The 16,938-nt window shown below is 39.1% G+C and overlaps 1 protein-coding gene across 2 annotated transcripts in view; it reads left to right on the top strand.

Annotated features, from left to right (window-relative positions):
- Nucleotides 1-16,938, top strand: part of PPP2R3A (protein phosphatase 2 regulatory subunit B''alpha) — a 199,868-nt gene that overhangs the window by 63,816 nt on the left and 119,114 nt on the right. The window contains exons 1-3 of one of the 2 annotated variants that reach the window (XM_047782959.1): nt 3,170-3,763; nt 8,209-8,475; nt 15,622-15,725. In XM_047782959.1, the coding sequence (XP_047638915.1) occupies nt 3,632-3,763; nt 8,209-8,475; nt 15,622-15,725 (503 nt within the window). In that variant the 5' untranslated portion in view covers nt 3,170-3,631. Of the gene's footprint in view, nt 1-3,169; nt 3,764-8,208; nt 8,476-15,621; nt 15,726-16,938 lie in introns of those variants that run through there. The other variant, XM_047782955.1, reaches the window with a different exon arrangement.

Here is a 16,938-nt window from a genome sequence, read left to right on the forward strand (position 1 = left end):
TGGTCTAGACAAGACAACCTGTGTCTTTAGACAGTATGTGTACATGAGTGATTTGCAGGCCAAGAAGAGTTGCAAGTTTCTGTGTAGGAAACATCTACTGTTGGCTAGCTATTTTATTAAGATGGCTTCATGTATGCTACAGAGGGCAGGAAAAAATATCTCATGGTTTATTCCAGAAGGACATTGGGAAGACCCTTACAATTGACTCTTTCCATTATAACTACCCAACTTTCCATCTTTCTAAATTTAATTTATAAACTGTATGTTTATAGCTTTCTCTTATTCCTCATTCTGTTTAGTCCCTCTAGGAGACACCTCTCACCTAGAAACAGCTCTTCCCTTTGTGCACACAGACACATGTGTTGTAGTGCTTTCTCTGTGATCAAAGTAGAGAGAGAAGTGAGTAGATCAGAGGCCATGTTTGCATCAATCGCAAAATTCCTTTTGTTTGATCTTTTTCTGGTAAAGATGAGGTCATTCTAAAAACCATGTTCTTTGCTGCTCTGTTCCCTTGAAACTAACTCATATTTTCAGATTCTTTCTAAAACCACGCAGGTATATACTTCCATACAAATACAAGTAAATAAGTAAAAAGCAAATAAACGTCATGATAGTTTGTCTCTATCGGTAATTCATTGCCACAGACCAATTCTTTTCTAACCCCCTTTAGGGGACCTGGCCTTCCCTCTGAATTTTTTGGAAAGCAGTTAGATAAATAAAAACTTAGAGCTTATTTCATCAAGAAAAAACATGGCAAGATGTTTTCTCCTTGCTTAAGAGGGTAATGGGCCAGGCTTTTAACCACTGTTCTGATTTTGAAACTCCAGAGATTTTTGGAAAGTAAACGAAATGAGAGTATTTGTTGTACTTTGCCCCAAACCAACATTGTACTAGGTGCAGTGAGGAAAAGAGGGGATCACTTCTTTATCATCTTCATATCCTCAGCACTCAGCAAAGTAGCTGCACATAATAAGTAGTCATAAAAATATTTCTTGAGTGATTGAATGACTTTAAAATTAACCCTACCCTCAAGAGTTTAGACACTATTGGAAAATATTGTCAGATGATAAAATATTGCAGTAGAAGCCCTTTTACCTGACAGTGATTGGGAGGGATGGTTACTCAGTAGGGAATCATAAACTCTGTGTGTATTAAACATTTTATTCAACTTGAAATAATATATTCAGATCTTTTATTATAGGTCCAAAGCCTTTTCTTTGTGAACAGGTGTCATTACTGACAACTGAAGATTCATGACATCATTCTTTGATAAATCACACTCAGTACTTTTAACTGATTTCTAGTTTCGGTTTCATTAAAGTGGAGAAGGAACTTAAGTCAGTAATCAAGCATACCTTGAGTGTAGATACCTTCTAGGTTTTAATAACTTTTCCCTTCTATCTCATGATAAATTTCACAGCAAAAAAAAAAAAAAAATTAGTAGTATTTTGCCTCTACAGAGTTTTTGTAAAACATTCAACTTAGGATTTTTTTTTTTCTCCAATTAGAAACATCAGATCTCTTTTCCCACACTTACATTTCATTAGATTATGTAATTGAATTGAATACTTACTGTAAAAATACAACCAGTATAAACAGGTGTGGACAAGTACAACCACTTTTATTAAGCATAAAACTGAACTACTGAGATAAGAAATACGAGAGCATAAGAGAAACTAAACTGTTAGCCATGAGTCAGTGTGCATTGCTAATCCAGAGAACAAATGGAAGTCATTAGAGAGACTCGACAGTATTTCATAGACTCTTTTATGAAATAGGTAAAATTCAAGTTGGATTTTGAAGGGTGGTAAAGGGTGTATAATTTGAGGAGAGGAAGCATTCACAGAAAGGGGATGAAAAGTCAGCCCCCTGAAGCCACGGGTTGATGTTGGGAAGGAGAGGAATACAACTTAAAGTGTGGCTTAATTGAAAGAGCATTAAATCACAAATCTAAAGTCCTAATTACATTCCTGGAAAATTTTTTGATGTGTTAATTTGGAGGTAAATATCAACAGAGGAATTAGAATGTTAGAGGCAAGAATGTAGGAGAAGCCACCTAGCTCAGTTAACATCTAAGCCATGTGAGAGGAAATTTGGGGAAAAGAAGGAAAGGCCCAGGTTGAGCATCAGGCCAGTGGTTTCAGTGAAATCCTCTTTAAATCCTAGTATATGTATAAATATTTAAATCCTAATATATACTTAAGTCCTAGTGTATCGAAAGCTTTCAGGTAAGATTTTAAAGGAGCGGAGAATTCTACCTAAAGAGAAATTTAAAAACTGCAGGTTTAGATGTATAGGCCCAGTATACACATTATAAAGTGTTGTTAAAATGTCTCAAAATCAAGAAAAAAACTGAAGTTGTAGGAAACAGTGGAAAACCAAAGAATTTAATTCCCTCTAAATTAGACAAAGATTCAGCAGAAGAAAGTCATAAGCTCTTTTTGGTTTGGGGTTTATTTGCTAATACTTGATGTATATTTTTTAAGAGTAGAAAATACTGATTGAATAATATGGTTGATTAAAAGTAAATATGAAGTCTAAATGGTAAACATGAGAGAATACTTGAAGATTCACTTGTAAATAACTGAGACTGATGTTTTATATGTGATAAAATAATAAAATACATTTTAAATCTGAGGTTTCTTGAAAGCTGCTTAAGAAAAACAAGTCTCACAGATTCACGGTGTATTATGTCATTGCTACTTAATGATCTTTTGTACCTTTCTTATAGCAAAATTTCCTTCACTTCCATGTATCTAAAGCTGCTTTCTTTGGGCATTCTGTCTCTATACTTTCTTAACCCATTCTTTGGATAAATTTTCAAATGTATCCAGATTCAGAATCACTTCAAAAAAAAAAAAAAAAAAAGATCACTAAGATAGTCTTCTGCAAAAAAAAAAAAAAATTATTTTTAGATTTGAGACTAATATGTCTCTTTGTATGTTACCATTTGAAGATAAAAGTGTTTTTCTCTGTATTTTGGATATATCTAGTGGTTTTGGATATTTGCTTCTATTCAAATAAGAATTAAAAAACAAACAAACAAAATAACCCTCTTTTTAAAATGGTAGTTTCAAATTTGAAATGCAGCACACTCCTTTTTAATAAAATATTAAGTAGCAAAATCAAAAACACTCCACATGTTCTCTCTCTTCTGGCTTGAAGAGAAACTGTTTTGTATGGACTGACACCTCACATACTCCAAGTTGAAGAAGTTAGCATTATCTGAGAAGTCACTATGTTTAGGTCCAGCTGTAATGTTTCTAACTTTGGTGCTCAGAGTAGTGGGTGCTTCCTTTCCCAGAAGGCTGTGTATTCTCCACATGGGCAGGTCAGTTTGACATAAAACTACCTACGAGGAGCAACAGGCCCATTGCAGCCAGTGTTTCTTACTTGAAAATTATGAGCAGGTCTTGGAAGCCAGAGGCTGTATTTGGGAACCAGCTGCATGTCAGTACAAGCATGGATTGTGGTCCCTGGAGGCTGGGAGAGCACAATGCTTGAACTTAATTTCTTTGGGAGATAAGAAGAAAAAAATACCTTTCTGCCTGACAAGATTGACAACTTACTAAATCTGACCATCTTCAGAAGTGTGCTGGACAGTTGCTAAGTAAACATCCACTTTTCAAAGATGATGATCAAGGAAACCTCTCTACGAAGGGACCCGGATTTAAGGGGAGAGTTAGCTTTCCTGGCAAGGGGCTGTGATTTTGTTCTCCCGTCACGGTTTAAGAAGCGGCTGAAGTCATTTCAGCAGGCACAGGTTTGAAACTTGGGTGTTTTCTTTTAAAATATTTTTATTACTAATAAAACCACCCAGTGAACTAACTTACAAATAATTTTACAGCTCACTTGATATTAGATCAAGGAATTAATCTGTGTCCTCTATTCAGCTATTTCCAGAAAGCTATTTGTAGAGAGATTCCAACAGGTTTAAAAATAGACCTTCTGGACCTAAAGCACAGTACTCACATTTTTCTGTTGTAGAGAGGAAATGCAGTATTAGAAACAATAAATACAACTTAAATATTTTACAGTTTATCATTTTTCATAGAAATATTTTTGAGAACTAGAACTTCTGTGTTAAAAGCCTTGTTTTGCACTTTGAATCAATAGACTAAATTTGCATTAACATACATACATCTGTAATTAATCTATTTAAAAAGAATATTGATACTGATGGTCTTTTTTTTTTGAAAGATTTTTACTCATAGGCAGTTGTATGTGTGTGGTATGCTGTGTGTAGGTAACGAAGGATGGCAGTTACTTCTGGTTGTGAAACAATGTCTTCCCTCAGCTATAAGACTGAGACATTTCTGCCTGCAGAGGCTACTTTCAGGGACCATGCTTACTTGCTTACAACCATATGGCCAGTGTTTCATCAAACAAGATGCCTAACATAGAATAAGATACAAATCAAGGGCTGTATCAATGATGGACATCTAGAATCTAGCAAGAAACCATAGCTTTGTAGTTATTCTGACCTAGAATAATTTCAGATACTTGAGTGAACCATATGTAATTGCTTTTTTAAAAATAGGCAAAAAATTGTCAAATATTGGAAATGCTACAGTAACTTAATAGCATAAGGGTACTATACAAAATGAATATCTAAATGATACTGTCTTTATAGGGAAAGATTATAATGAAGAATTGAGATACTCTACCCAGCTAATTCTCTTTTAATGCTGTTCCTAGATTTGAAAGATATAGTTTTATTCAAAGTGAGCAGTTGCTAAAACTTGCTGATAAATCTGACAAATTTTACGTTACTGTGTTTTATTCTGTAATGTTTGTAAAGGGTCAGTTTTATTTAACTACTTTAAGGTTTAAACTGTTTGTCTTCTATTGAACTGAATGGAAAATAAAGTGATACACTGGGAAGTTCAAAATGAATGTATTATTTTTATTTTCCTTTTAAATATGGAATTAAACAATGAGTTAATGAATACTTGCCAGTTAGTAAACTGCTCCATGTTAAGACGCACACTGAAGAAAGCAGAACAGACTATTGTATAATCGAATATTTTCCCATTTGAATTAAAACTTTGACAGAATAGCCAAGGTTTGTTCTGAATGTCACTTATTTCTGTCAAAGCAAAAGTGTAGAGTTAACACTGAAGGCTTTGCTCTAAACCTTCCCCAGTAGCTAGTGTTCACTAGACTATTGAGTTTCATCCCTACTGGCACCAGTGGTCTTAATTCTATGGTTATAACTGCCCTGGATGTTACACCATGGGAAACATTTTGGGGAAACAAAAGAATTTTGATAATTATAATACTTGTAGTCTCACAAATCTCAACATAGAATACTAAGAAATGACACTAATACAAATAACCTAAGTAAAGCCCATGAAGAATTATGTGCCTTATTTTAGAAATTTAAGAAGTTTCTACTGCTTTTGACTGTGTAGTATATATTTGCAGATTTACCATTAAGGCAGAGAGAAATGTTTATTTAGGTTATCAATTTGTTAAATCAGAAGTAGTTTGTAGGAGTTCCCATCAAGGCTCAGCAGAAATGAATCTGACTGGTATCCATGAGGATACAGGTTCAATCCCTGGCCTTGCTTAGTTGGTTAAGGATTCAACATTGCCATGAGCTGTGATGTAGGTTGCAGATGTGGCTTGGATCTGGCGTTGCTGTGTCTGTGGTATAGACCGGCAGATGTAGCTCCAGTTGGACCTCTAGCCTGGGAACTTCCATATGCTTCAAGTGCGGCCCTAAAAGACAAAAAAAAAAAAAAAGTAGTTTGTAAACTTCAAATTACTTTACAAATGTAAATGTTTATTTTATTTATTACTGAATCTGAAGGACCATGCCAAGTTATATTTAATCTTTTGAGCACCCCATCCTTTGGCCTTTATTTAATGAAATGACATTTCATTTCATTAAATAAAGACATAATCTACCTAGCATGGTTTGAACCTTTTACCTATGTTACATCTTGTAATTTCCTTTAATCCTCATAATTACCTTCTAAGAAGTAGGGGTTATAATCTGTTACATTACTGAAATTCTGAAAGGTTAAGTAACTTTCTGGAGGACACAGAGCTAGTAAGTCATCACTGTTTTCTGTTAAGTTTTTCATACGTCATTGGCATCACTTCCCTCTGCCATTTCTGCCTTGATTGTTGCTTTATATGGGTGACATTCTGATACTACAGCAAAGGCTTGGTGTGACCAACTGCCTTCATAACCCCAGTAGTATTCACATATGACCAAAATCCACTGTGTATTAATGTCAGGTATTAACATGAGAAGTGGGCCATGTTTAACAAAAGTAGGACATTGGAGTTCCCGTCGTGGCGCAGTGGTTAGCGAATCCGACTAGGAACCATGAGGTTGCGGGTTTGGTCTCTGCCCTTGCTCAGTGGGTTAAGGATCCGGCGTTGCCGTGAGCTGTGGTGTAGGTTGCAGATGCGGCTCGGATCCCGTGTTGCTGTGGCTCTGGCGTAGGCTCGTGGCTACAGCTCTGATTCGACCCCTAGCCTGGGAACCTCCATATGCTGCGGGAGCAGCCCCAAAAAAATAGCAAAAAGACAAAAAAAAAAAAAAAGTAGGACATTAAACCATATTTGTTACATATTTATGTGAATGAAGCCTATCTTCCTATAATACTCATGCTTTTCAAAGTAGCTAAGATTTTTTACCCTGAATTGAAAGATCATGCTTTAAGTCCACATGTCAAAAGGAAATATGATATTCAGATCCACTTCTTACTGACAAATCATTGCTAAAACTTTAGGAACAGTATTAGGATAACTTAAGGAAGAAGAATATTTTGTGTTCACAGTGAATTTAAAATAAATAATATTTTGTTTTCATAGTGAATTTAAAATAAAATCAACTAGTCAACAGTTATGTCCATCTTTCATACCTTATGTGGCATCTAACAGTGCCATGCTGTGAGGCTTGATAGATAATTTGGTCAAAATTAAGAGTAGAAATTAGGAGTTCCCGTCGTGGCACAGTGGTTAACGAATCCGACTAGGAACCATGAGGTTGCGGGTTTGGTCCCTGCCCTTGCTCAGTGGGTTAACAATCCGGCGTTGCCGTGAGCTGTGGTGTAGGTTGCAGATGCGGCTCGGATCCCGCGTTGCTGTGGCTCTGGCGTAGGCCGGTGGCTGCGGCTCCGATTCGACCCCTAGCCTGGGAACCTCCATATGCTGCAGGAGCAGCCCAAAAAAATAGCAAAAAGACAAAAAAAAAAGAGTAGAAATTAAAACTCAGAAAATCTTAATGGAATGTTTTTTTGCTTTTTCTGCTAGGAATCTCAGAACTAAGTTTAGTCTCCACTGGTAAAATAAACTTCTACCTGAGTGTTAGTGTACGTACCCTCACCTTTCCCTAAATCACGAATAATTTTAATCTCACTATTGCCTCCACCTTTTTGTCCTGTCCTTTCTTATGCCTCTTTATGGTACACCACATCAAATCCTTTTTGGAGAAAGGAATGATATAAACTATTAATGAATTAATAAACTGTAAAGAAAGTCTGGCCATGATGAAATTAATGACCGTGATCCTTCCCTACTAGAGTGTACCAAAAATGAGAGATAGGTGTATCTCAGAAAAAATGGCATGCCCCTAGGGGCAGGTAAATCAGCCTGTAGACATTTCAAAACTAAAATGCTTTAATTTTCTTAACAAAGACTTTTTTCTGCATCAGGGGCTGGGCAGTGATTCTGCCTAGATAAGGTCAACATAAGGAAGAAGGTAGAAGGACAATTCCCACACACACAATACATTTTAGATATACATATTTAAAAAGAACTAACTCTACCTGTCTATTGAAGGAGTGGTAAGAAACACACAGAAAGACCAAGAACAGTCTTCAAGAAGAATTTACTGATCTGTTTCCAACAGACCGAGAATTCACCTTGAGATATTTAATATGTCAACTGATAGTGCTCTTAAATGCCTGACATATAACAGTGGAAAAATGTACTGTAGGATTTTCTAAGCACAAACCTATGTAAACTCAAGTATTGACAGATAATTAATGTACTGATTTATTTTTGGTGTAGATAAGCATTCCCTCAGAGCATGCTTACCCCCCTCTAGAGTAGAGGAAGCTCTTGATCTGCACTCCTTCAAATTGCAGTTTCTTGTATTTAAACCCAACTTCCTATTACTGGTGAGGGCTTTCAAGAAATATATACTGTTTAGAATTTTTGTGTCTCATACTCATATTTTCCTTCCAGATTCAGAATAAGCCAGAAAAGAAACCTGGAACACCACTTCCACCTCCAGCCACCTTTCCAAGTAGTCCTCGACCTCTCTCCCCTGTTCCTCATGTGAATAATGTTGTGAATGCAGCATTATCCATAAACATTCCACGGTTCTACTTTCCTGAAGGACTCCCTGATGCCTGCAGTAATCACGAACAGACTCTAAGCAGAATTGAATCTGCTTTCATGGAGATTGAAGATCAGAAAGCAGACATTTTTGAAATGGGAAAAATTGCAAAGGTAATATAATTACTAAATGACATATGATCTCCCTTTCTCTAGCAATCCCAGTGTCCTTCCTTACTCTGTGGTTTTAAGCATGCACAGGTTTTTTTTTTTCCATTTTGAAAAGATTTATTTGATACTTATATATTAACTGTGGTTCCTCTCCATGAAACTCTTGAGTTTGAAAAATAAATAAATAAACCTTATCGGTCTCCCAGACCGACCTTCCATTTGATTTAGGAACTTCAGTCATGACATCACTGACATATAAATTCATTATCTGCTTGAATGCTTTCCGTAACAGGAAACTCACTACCTTGCCAAGCAACCTGTTCCATCATTAAGTAGTCTTACTTGTTAGAAAAATTTCCCTTGTATTGAATACAAATCTCTTTTTTGTTCTCGTTCATTGATCATAACTCGTTTCCCTGAAGCCAAGCAACGAACCATTAGGGCAGCTGAACACTGTAATTCTTCTCAGAAATAAATGGATTTGCCACTAGGAAGCAAGTCTTTGATACTTTCCAATATATATCCAACCGCTTCTAATCTAGTATTGTAACCCCTAATGCTAGGCCTACTGTAACATCTTCAGTACTGGATTGTATGCCACCAGCCTCCTCCTAGAACAGTTAATACTGAGCATAACCATCAGTTTATCTTTGATCATGTCATTCCCCAGTTCAGCAATATTCAAGGATTCCTACTATCAGTAGGAGTGCTTTGTTTTGTTTGGGTTTTATTTTTATCATGCACGAATGTTGAAGAGTCAGATAATACCTCAGGATTTGGTAGTGGTCTCAAGCTGTGCTGCAAGAGACAGAAGGGTTTAATAAGGACTGCATGTGGATGAGTAGACACCAAGTGGAAGTTCCAAAGACCCCATGTACTCTTCCACTGGGAACGGTTCCTTGGCTTTCAAGAATAACATCCAAAATTTTGAAAACAGGAGTTCCTGCTGTGATAAAATGGGATCAGCAGCATCTGTGGAGCACTGGATCGCAGGTTTGATACCCAGCATGGCACACACAGTGGGTTAAAGATCTGGCGTTGCCACAGGCAGCTGCAGCTCAGATCTGATCCCTGGTCTGGGAACCCCATATGCCTCAGGGCAGCCAGAAAAGAGAAGGGAAAAAAAAATTGAAAACTACTGCTTTGGAGGGTAAAGCCCAAACTATTGTTCCTTGCCTGAGCCTGACCCCCACCTGGCCCTCCCATTGGCTCACCTCTGCATGTGGGCTCTCATGGCTGTCCTCTCCAAAATGGTCTTCCACTCTGCACCCCCATGCCACCCATCTTCAAAGCCCAGCTTCTATCATGTCCCTGCCTAGTCATGCCCTGTCCTCTTTCCTACTTCCAACCTCAGAACATTTGTTACTTGTGTTGAATGATTTGTAACCAGAGTGATTCTAGGGGAAATGAAAGAATTCTTTTTTTAATTCTTTTTTTCTTCACACCCCCACATCTTAGAACTTACTTATTGACCCCTTAGATGTTTCTAGTGAAAAACAGTTTCATTCCTGAAATAAGAGCTCACCTGTTTCCACTCTGTTGTACACATGAGGAAACTGAAATCCCACAAACACATACGTGAAGTCACAGAGTTTGTCCATGTCAGGAGACACGTCCTCTGACTCCTGCGTCATGCTGTTCCTACATCGTTATCTCCCTTGAACGTATGCTGACATACCATCAGCTCATTTCCAAGCTATAGCCACCCAAGTACGTGATAAGTTCTTTCAGGGCATTGGCATTTTCTTACCCAAAGCTTTGAGAGATGGCTATTTTATGAATCAAGGTGGCAAATTATCTGAACGGGCTGGAGTGATGAATCTAAATCCAAAAGAGAGAATTTAGTGAGGATGAATGAAGTCTGTATTTGGAGGTAACATGTTAATCACATAAATGCCAAATGGGGTCTATCTAACATGGTAGCACAACTTGTGTGAGAGAGACGGGAGGTTTCACAGACTGCTTCGGGCAGGCAGAGCAAGGAGAAACAGCGCAGATCGAGGGGCGTGGTGGTTCGCTGGGACTCTGCTGGGCTCCCAATCCTGGAGAGCCAATCCAAGGATTAGAGACCTGCAGCCTGCTGTCTTGAAGGTCTCTGGGTCCACTTTCCTCCTCTTTCCTTTCCCAGCCCCTGACTGAGGACCCTTTCTGCCTCCCTGCCCTGCTCTGTGGTTCATTGGCCCACTAATACTTCATAGTGAACCAACAGTGAGAGAGAGCAGAGAGCAAGTCCTTCCCAGGGTCACAGAAAGTGCAGGCAAGAGTGTTGTCAAGTCAGGGAAGGGGATTGCCTGCTAGGGAGTCAGAGCAAATAAGGACTTTCCTATTTGCAGACAGTGAGAATCAGTCTGTAGGTGGCATCAGGAAAAACTGCCAGTATTGAAGCTGACAACATGAAAACTATTTTGGTTAGCCATAGTAACAGTCATTCATTTACATGACAATTTACTGTTTATACCAAATCATCATGTGGCACATTGGCCAGTGTACACATACATGTCTTGATTAACTTGTTTGAACTGTAGCCCTAAATTCACATTCAAGGGTGCCAAGCATTTATGTTCATTGCTCCTAGACTTAAACCTTTTTTTTTTTTTTTTTTAGCGCCGCACCCACAGCACATGGAAGTTCCAGGCTAGGGGTCTAATTGGAGCTGCAGCTGTCGGCCTATGCCACAGCCACAGCCACACAGGATCTAAGCCATGTCTGCGACGTACACTGCAACTCATGGCAATACCGATCCTTAACCCAGTGAGCGAGGCCAGGGATCGAACCTGTACTCTCAGGAAACTAGTCAGATTCGTTTCCACTGAGCCATGACGGGAACTCCATTGCTTCTAGACTTAAATTGTCAGCTCAAGGTGAACTGCTCATACCTTTAAAAATTGTGTGAATAACAACCTCAGAAGATATCATGAGTGTATGGGGTTTGTATTATTTTCAATTACGGTATCATCTCATGTTATTGGATTTTGCCTCTTAATTCTTAAAATCATTTATTTAAAAAATTTCATTCAATCATGTCTTCTATTTAGCTTATCCCATGCAATAAGTGCTTACTCACTAAACCAGCCTTACTTCCATTCTTTGCTCTGCAGATGGGTCCTCACCCCTCTGCAGGTGATGACTCTGTGTCTGCAGCACTCGCCCTCAAGTGCTTGTGTTCTCATGGCAGGCTGGCTACAAGAAAAGGAGAAGATAACCTCCAAGGGACAGCCAGGGAGGAGGTGGTCAGAGCAATGAGGAACGTTTTTATGGATTCTTGTAGTTAGGAAAGCTATTGGGAAGGCCAGCCTGAGTGTGCAGACTAAGTGATGCCAAAATGTAGTTGTAGAGACTGGGATCTGTTTTTTAAGTGCAAAGCAAACTCCATGTTTATGAAATCTGCATCCGTTGAAGTTTATCTCATTCATCTTCAACCTCAAATAGCCTTGGAGAGATTAATGCCCATTTCTGATTAAATTCTCAGTATGTAATTTATACTTTTTTCCACAGTCTTAAGTGTGATGGAAAAGAAATGAGTGGAGAATGAATCTAAGAGGGACAGAAGCAGCATAGGAACAGAAATCGAGGAACAGCAAGAAAGTATCTGTCACCACTGAGTTTTAGCCTCTAACAGAAAGTGAAGGGAAAAGAATGAAACTGTCTTCTGAACCATCCAAAGCCCCTCAGCACCTCTCATTGACTGACATTGCACCATCTTGACCCATCGTGCTTGTGGCATATAAAATAGCCTCTCTGTACCTTTATTTCTTCATCTGCAGAATGGGATAAAAATACCTGCCTTCTTTTAAATGGAATCAGATCAGGACCAAATAAAATAACAAACGTGATGAGATATTTTAAAATGATAAAGAACATTACAAATAATGGACAGTCGTCTTTTCCTGTGTATCATAGACAAGCTTGCTTTCAAGTTCTTTGCTAGGTCAGATTATAGGTGTTAATCAAGTCTTCTTTGCTCCAGAAACTTTAACTGCCGTACTTTGACTCTTGCCTCCTCCTCTAAGTTTCCTAAACCCACTTTCAGCACGTCGGGTACCTCCTCATTTGTCATCTATTCTTTTCCTTTGTTAAAAGTCTTGACACATGCTTGTTCTTTCTTTTGTTATAAAACCCTCTGTTCTGTTGCCCTCAGATTAATATCATTTACTTTTTTAGGGGAGTTCTTATTAATCTCCTGACTCCCTTTACCGTTTTTTTTTTTTTTTTTTTTTGTCTTTTTGCTATTTCTTTGGGCCTCTTCCGTGGCATATGGAGGTTCCCAGGCTAGGGGTCGAATCAGAGCTGTAGCCACCGGCCTACGCCAGAGCCACAGCAACGCGGGATCCGAGCCGCGTCTGCAACCTACACCACAGCTCACGGCAACGCCGGATCCTTAACCCACTGAGCAAGGGCAGGGACTGAACCCGCAACCTCATGGTTCCTAGTCGGATATGTTAACCACTGCACAACGATGGGAACTCCCTTTTTTTTTTTTTTTTTTTTAATCTTTTCAGGGCCACACACATAGCATACAAAGGTTCCCAGGCTAGGGTTCGAATCGGAGCTGTAGCTGCTGACCTACACCACAGCCACAGCATGCCAGATCCACGCCGCATCTGCAGCCTACACCACAGCTCATGGCAACGCTGGATCCTTAACCCACTGAATAAGGCCAGGCATTGAACCTTCGTCCTCATGGATGCTAGTCAGATTTGTTTCCGCTGAGCCACAATGGGAACTACCTGACTCTTCTTTACCTTAATTCTTTGTTTTTAAGCAGATACAAGCCAGCCATAATTTTTTTTAAATGGTCAAAATATATCTGCAGCCCTTGCCATCCACTGCTCTCCCTGTTTTTTCCTTTAGCATTTTCTCCAAGAACCTGATACCTTCAGGCTGCCCAATTCTTGGCCACGCAGGGTGCCCCACTTTAAAAAAAAGAGGTCGGCTATTAACCATCTAGTTCAAGACATACCTGTTCTATACCTTATCTCTTATGATTTTGCCTTTGGGTCATAATAAATTTGTAATTTTTTTTTTTTAGAGCCTCACCTGTGGCATATGGAAGTTTCCAGGCTAGGGGTCTAATTGGAACTACAGCTGCCAGCCTACACCACAGCCATAGCAACACCAGATCCAAGTCACGTCTGTGATCTATACCACAGCTCACAGCAACGCCAAATCCTTAACCTTCTAAGTGGGGCCAGGGATCGAACCAGCATCCTCATGGATAGTGGTGGGATTCATTTCTGCTCAGCCACAAGGGGAATTCCTAAATTTGTAAACGTTAATCCCAGTGATTTGCTACTCTTTAGGAGCTGGCACGCACACATTTTAACAGGAGTCTTCTGGATTAAAGACCATAATCCAAGGAATTGAAAGTTGTTTAATAGTGGGTGAAGCCTCATGGGAGGTGGTTAAGTGCACAGTCCCTGCAAGTTTTGCAGCTAAGCTGGTGACCACTTCCTAGGGTTGAGCGAGAAGATTCCTGATCCCTTCCACTTCTGAAAACTCCGTAGTAACTCTAATGGTGGGAGCTTCAACACTTTGACAAGCCAGTTCCCATCTCTCCCTGTGTTTTCTCTCTTTGTTTGTAGCTCTCTACCCCCACCTCCATAATACAGACTCTTCTTTCAACTTTCCCAGCAGTTGCCAATAGCCTTTTCTTGGCAAACCCCCATTCTACATGGAAGGAAAGATTGGGATTGGGGAAAATGGATTTGACAGTTACCACCCAAAGTATATTAATTGTGAGCTTTGTACCTTGGCAATCATAATTTACACAATAAACAAAATCCATTTGGTTGCTAAGCAACACCTTTCCCTCATTCTTGACCTCAGTGGAGGTATTTGACCTCTGGACTTAAGAAATCTTAAATTCCACCCTGCTTGCAGAACATGCTTTAGTGGCTCTGGCAGGAGCAGTCTCTTATTTCTGCCCTGTACTTCCCTCCCTTGGTTTGAACCTCGCCATCTGTATCCTCCTCTCTGACATGAACCTGGCAGCCTCTGGCATTCTCTCAGAATAACTAATTTCAGACAAAGTACTATTCAGGCTTCTGTGGGGACCCCCATGCACCAAGGCAACACGAGGAGCAGCTTCATCTGAACCTAATGTGGATTCACATTTAGTTCACCACCAGAGGAACTTCCCTTTGTAGAATAAGACTCAACAGACCCCCATCTAATATGAATAATAAGAATATCTTTTGTTATTGCCACACCCTTGGCATATGGGTGTACCTGGGCCAGGGACTGAATCTGAACCACAACTGCTACTTATACAGCTGTGGCAATACCAGATCCTTAACCTACTGCACCAAGCTGGGAATCGAACCCACATCTCTGCAGTGACCAAAGCCACTGTAGTCAGATTCTTAACCCACTGCACCACGAGGGAACTCCAAGAATATTTTTATCCAATAACAAGATATGACTCTTTGAAGAGTCAGATTTTGGAATGTATTTTATGTGTATATACAAAGTTGAGAACATTTTGGAGATAATTTTTCTGCTAATATTTAGATATTATTATTACTTAGAAGGAAACATTTTCTGTCTAGGAAGAAAAACAGTAATTTTGGCAAGAACTCTTATAAGAGTATAAGAATAATCTTTCTTGGGAGTTCCTGTCGTGGTGCAGTGGTTAACAAACCCAGCTAGTAAACATGAGGTTGAGGGTTCGAACCCTGGCCTCGCTCAGTGGGTTAAGGATCTGGCATTGCCATGAGCTGTGGTGTAGGTCGCAGATGTGGCTCAGATCCCGTGTTGCTGTGGCTGTGGTGTAGGCCAGCAGCTGTAGCTCTGATTCGACCCCTAGCCTGAGAACCTCCATATGCTGTGGGTGTGGCCCTAAAAAACAAAACAAAACGAGTGGTTGCTTTAAATGTCATGATAGGGGAAAAAAACAAGACTATAAATGAACTCAAAGAAAAGGTAAATGGATTTTCATTTTCTTAGGTAAACATGTCATTCTCTTATTTTGTTTCCCCTGCCTCGCTGAATCTACCCTAGCTGATATTTCTGCCTCTGTCCCAGTTTTGCTCTTTCAAGGGCCCTTCTGTCCAGTGTGGCATGAAGGGTAAAAGCCACAAAGGCCCTTTCTTGGCCACGTCAGCCCTTCCCTGCCCCTTGGCTTACACTGCATTTGTGTTTTATTTGCAGGTCTGTGGCTGCCCTCTGTATTGGAAAGCCCCCATGTTCAGGGCCGCAGGGGGAGAGAGGACAGGATTTGTGTCAACACAGTCATTCATCGCCATGTGGAGAAAGTAAGTATGGGAGCAGTTACTCAGGGGCTGGTCCTCATGACATGCCTTATAAAGGTCACTTATTTCACTCATTTGTCCATTTTCCCTTTACCCTTTGTCCAACAAGTACAACTCAGTGATTCACAACCTTGTATGCCCACATACAAATTCTTTCCTTAAACCTTTGTCCTGCATGTCTCTAATCAGTAAAACAGACTTTCAGAAATAACCTCTTTAATAACTATTTGGTAGTTTCTTAGTTGCACTTGTTAACAATTTGAGTCTTAGAATTTGTCTCTTTTAGCAGTGACATAAATGCTCCTTTAAGGGGAGCAGACCACACGTGTCACATGAAAAATAAAGCTTCCATTCTTATATGATCCAATTTAGAATTGTATCTAGTTGATTTATTAAAAAATAACTGAATTCTAATAGATTTTAGTCATTACTTTTTGAAAGTTCCAGATAGGGAACAAACAAATTGTACGTTTATCAAGATATTCCTGGATTTTAACATCTTGACAAGGTTTCTTGAATTCATATCCAACATTTTCTCTATTTTCTCTTTTCCTCTCGTCTTGCTTCTTTAGAAGTTGTTTCTTGATATATTTATGCAATTTAAGAGAATGTTATAACTTGTCCCTTCTACCTCTTTTAAATCTGATCAACCTCCTTTTCATATGTTCTTCTCAAAGTCTTTTCTGAGCTAGATACCCTTTCTGATGAACTATCGGGAAATGCTATTCACCTTTATCGCATCATCATCATTATTATTTAAAATCAGTATAATAGTGGCAAAATTAAGCTTACAGATTCCTTCTAATCCTTTAAGGCTTTCTAAAAGCCTTTAATAGCAGAATGCTTGAGAACATAATAGGTGGTTAATAAGTGTATTCTTATTTTTTTAAATCTTATCTGCAAGTTGAGTTCACCAGGTTCTTCTTGGATTACAATAGAACTAAAGTGATCAGGGTATATAAGACTACAAGTTAATGGGTTTCTTTTAAAGAACTACACCAAAGCTGAAAGTTACAAATGCTTCATGTTTTCCAGGTGAATTTTAGTTATTTTGTTACAGGAACTTGTAAATTTTCCAAATACCAAGGACTAAAATGGCCTTAGGGACTTCCCTGGTGGCACAGTAGGTTAAGGATCCAGCCTTTTCACTGCTGTAACACAGGTTTGATCCCTGACCTGGGAACTTCCATGTCCTGCAGGCACAGCCAAAAATAAA

The sequence above is a fragment of the Phacochoerus africanus genome, chromosome 1 (genome assembly GCF_016906955.1).
Source record: "Phacochoerus africanus isolate WHEZ1 chromosome 1, ROS_Pafr_v1, whole genome shotgun sequence".
NCBI classification, from domain to species: Eukaryota; Metazoa; Chordata; class Mammalia; order Artiodactyla; family Suidae; genus Phacochoerus; species Phacochoerus africanus.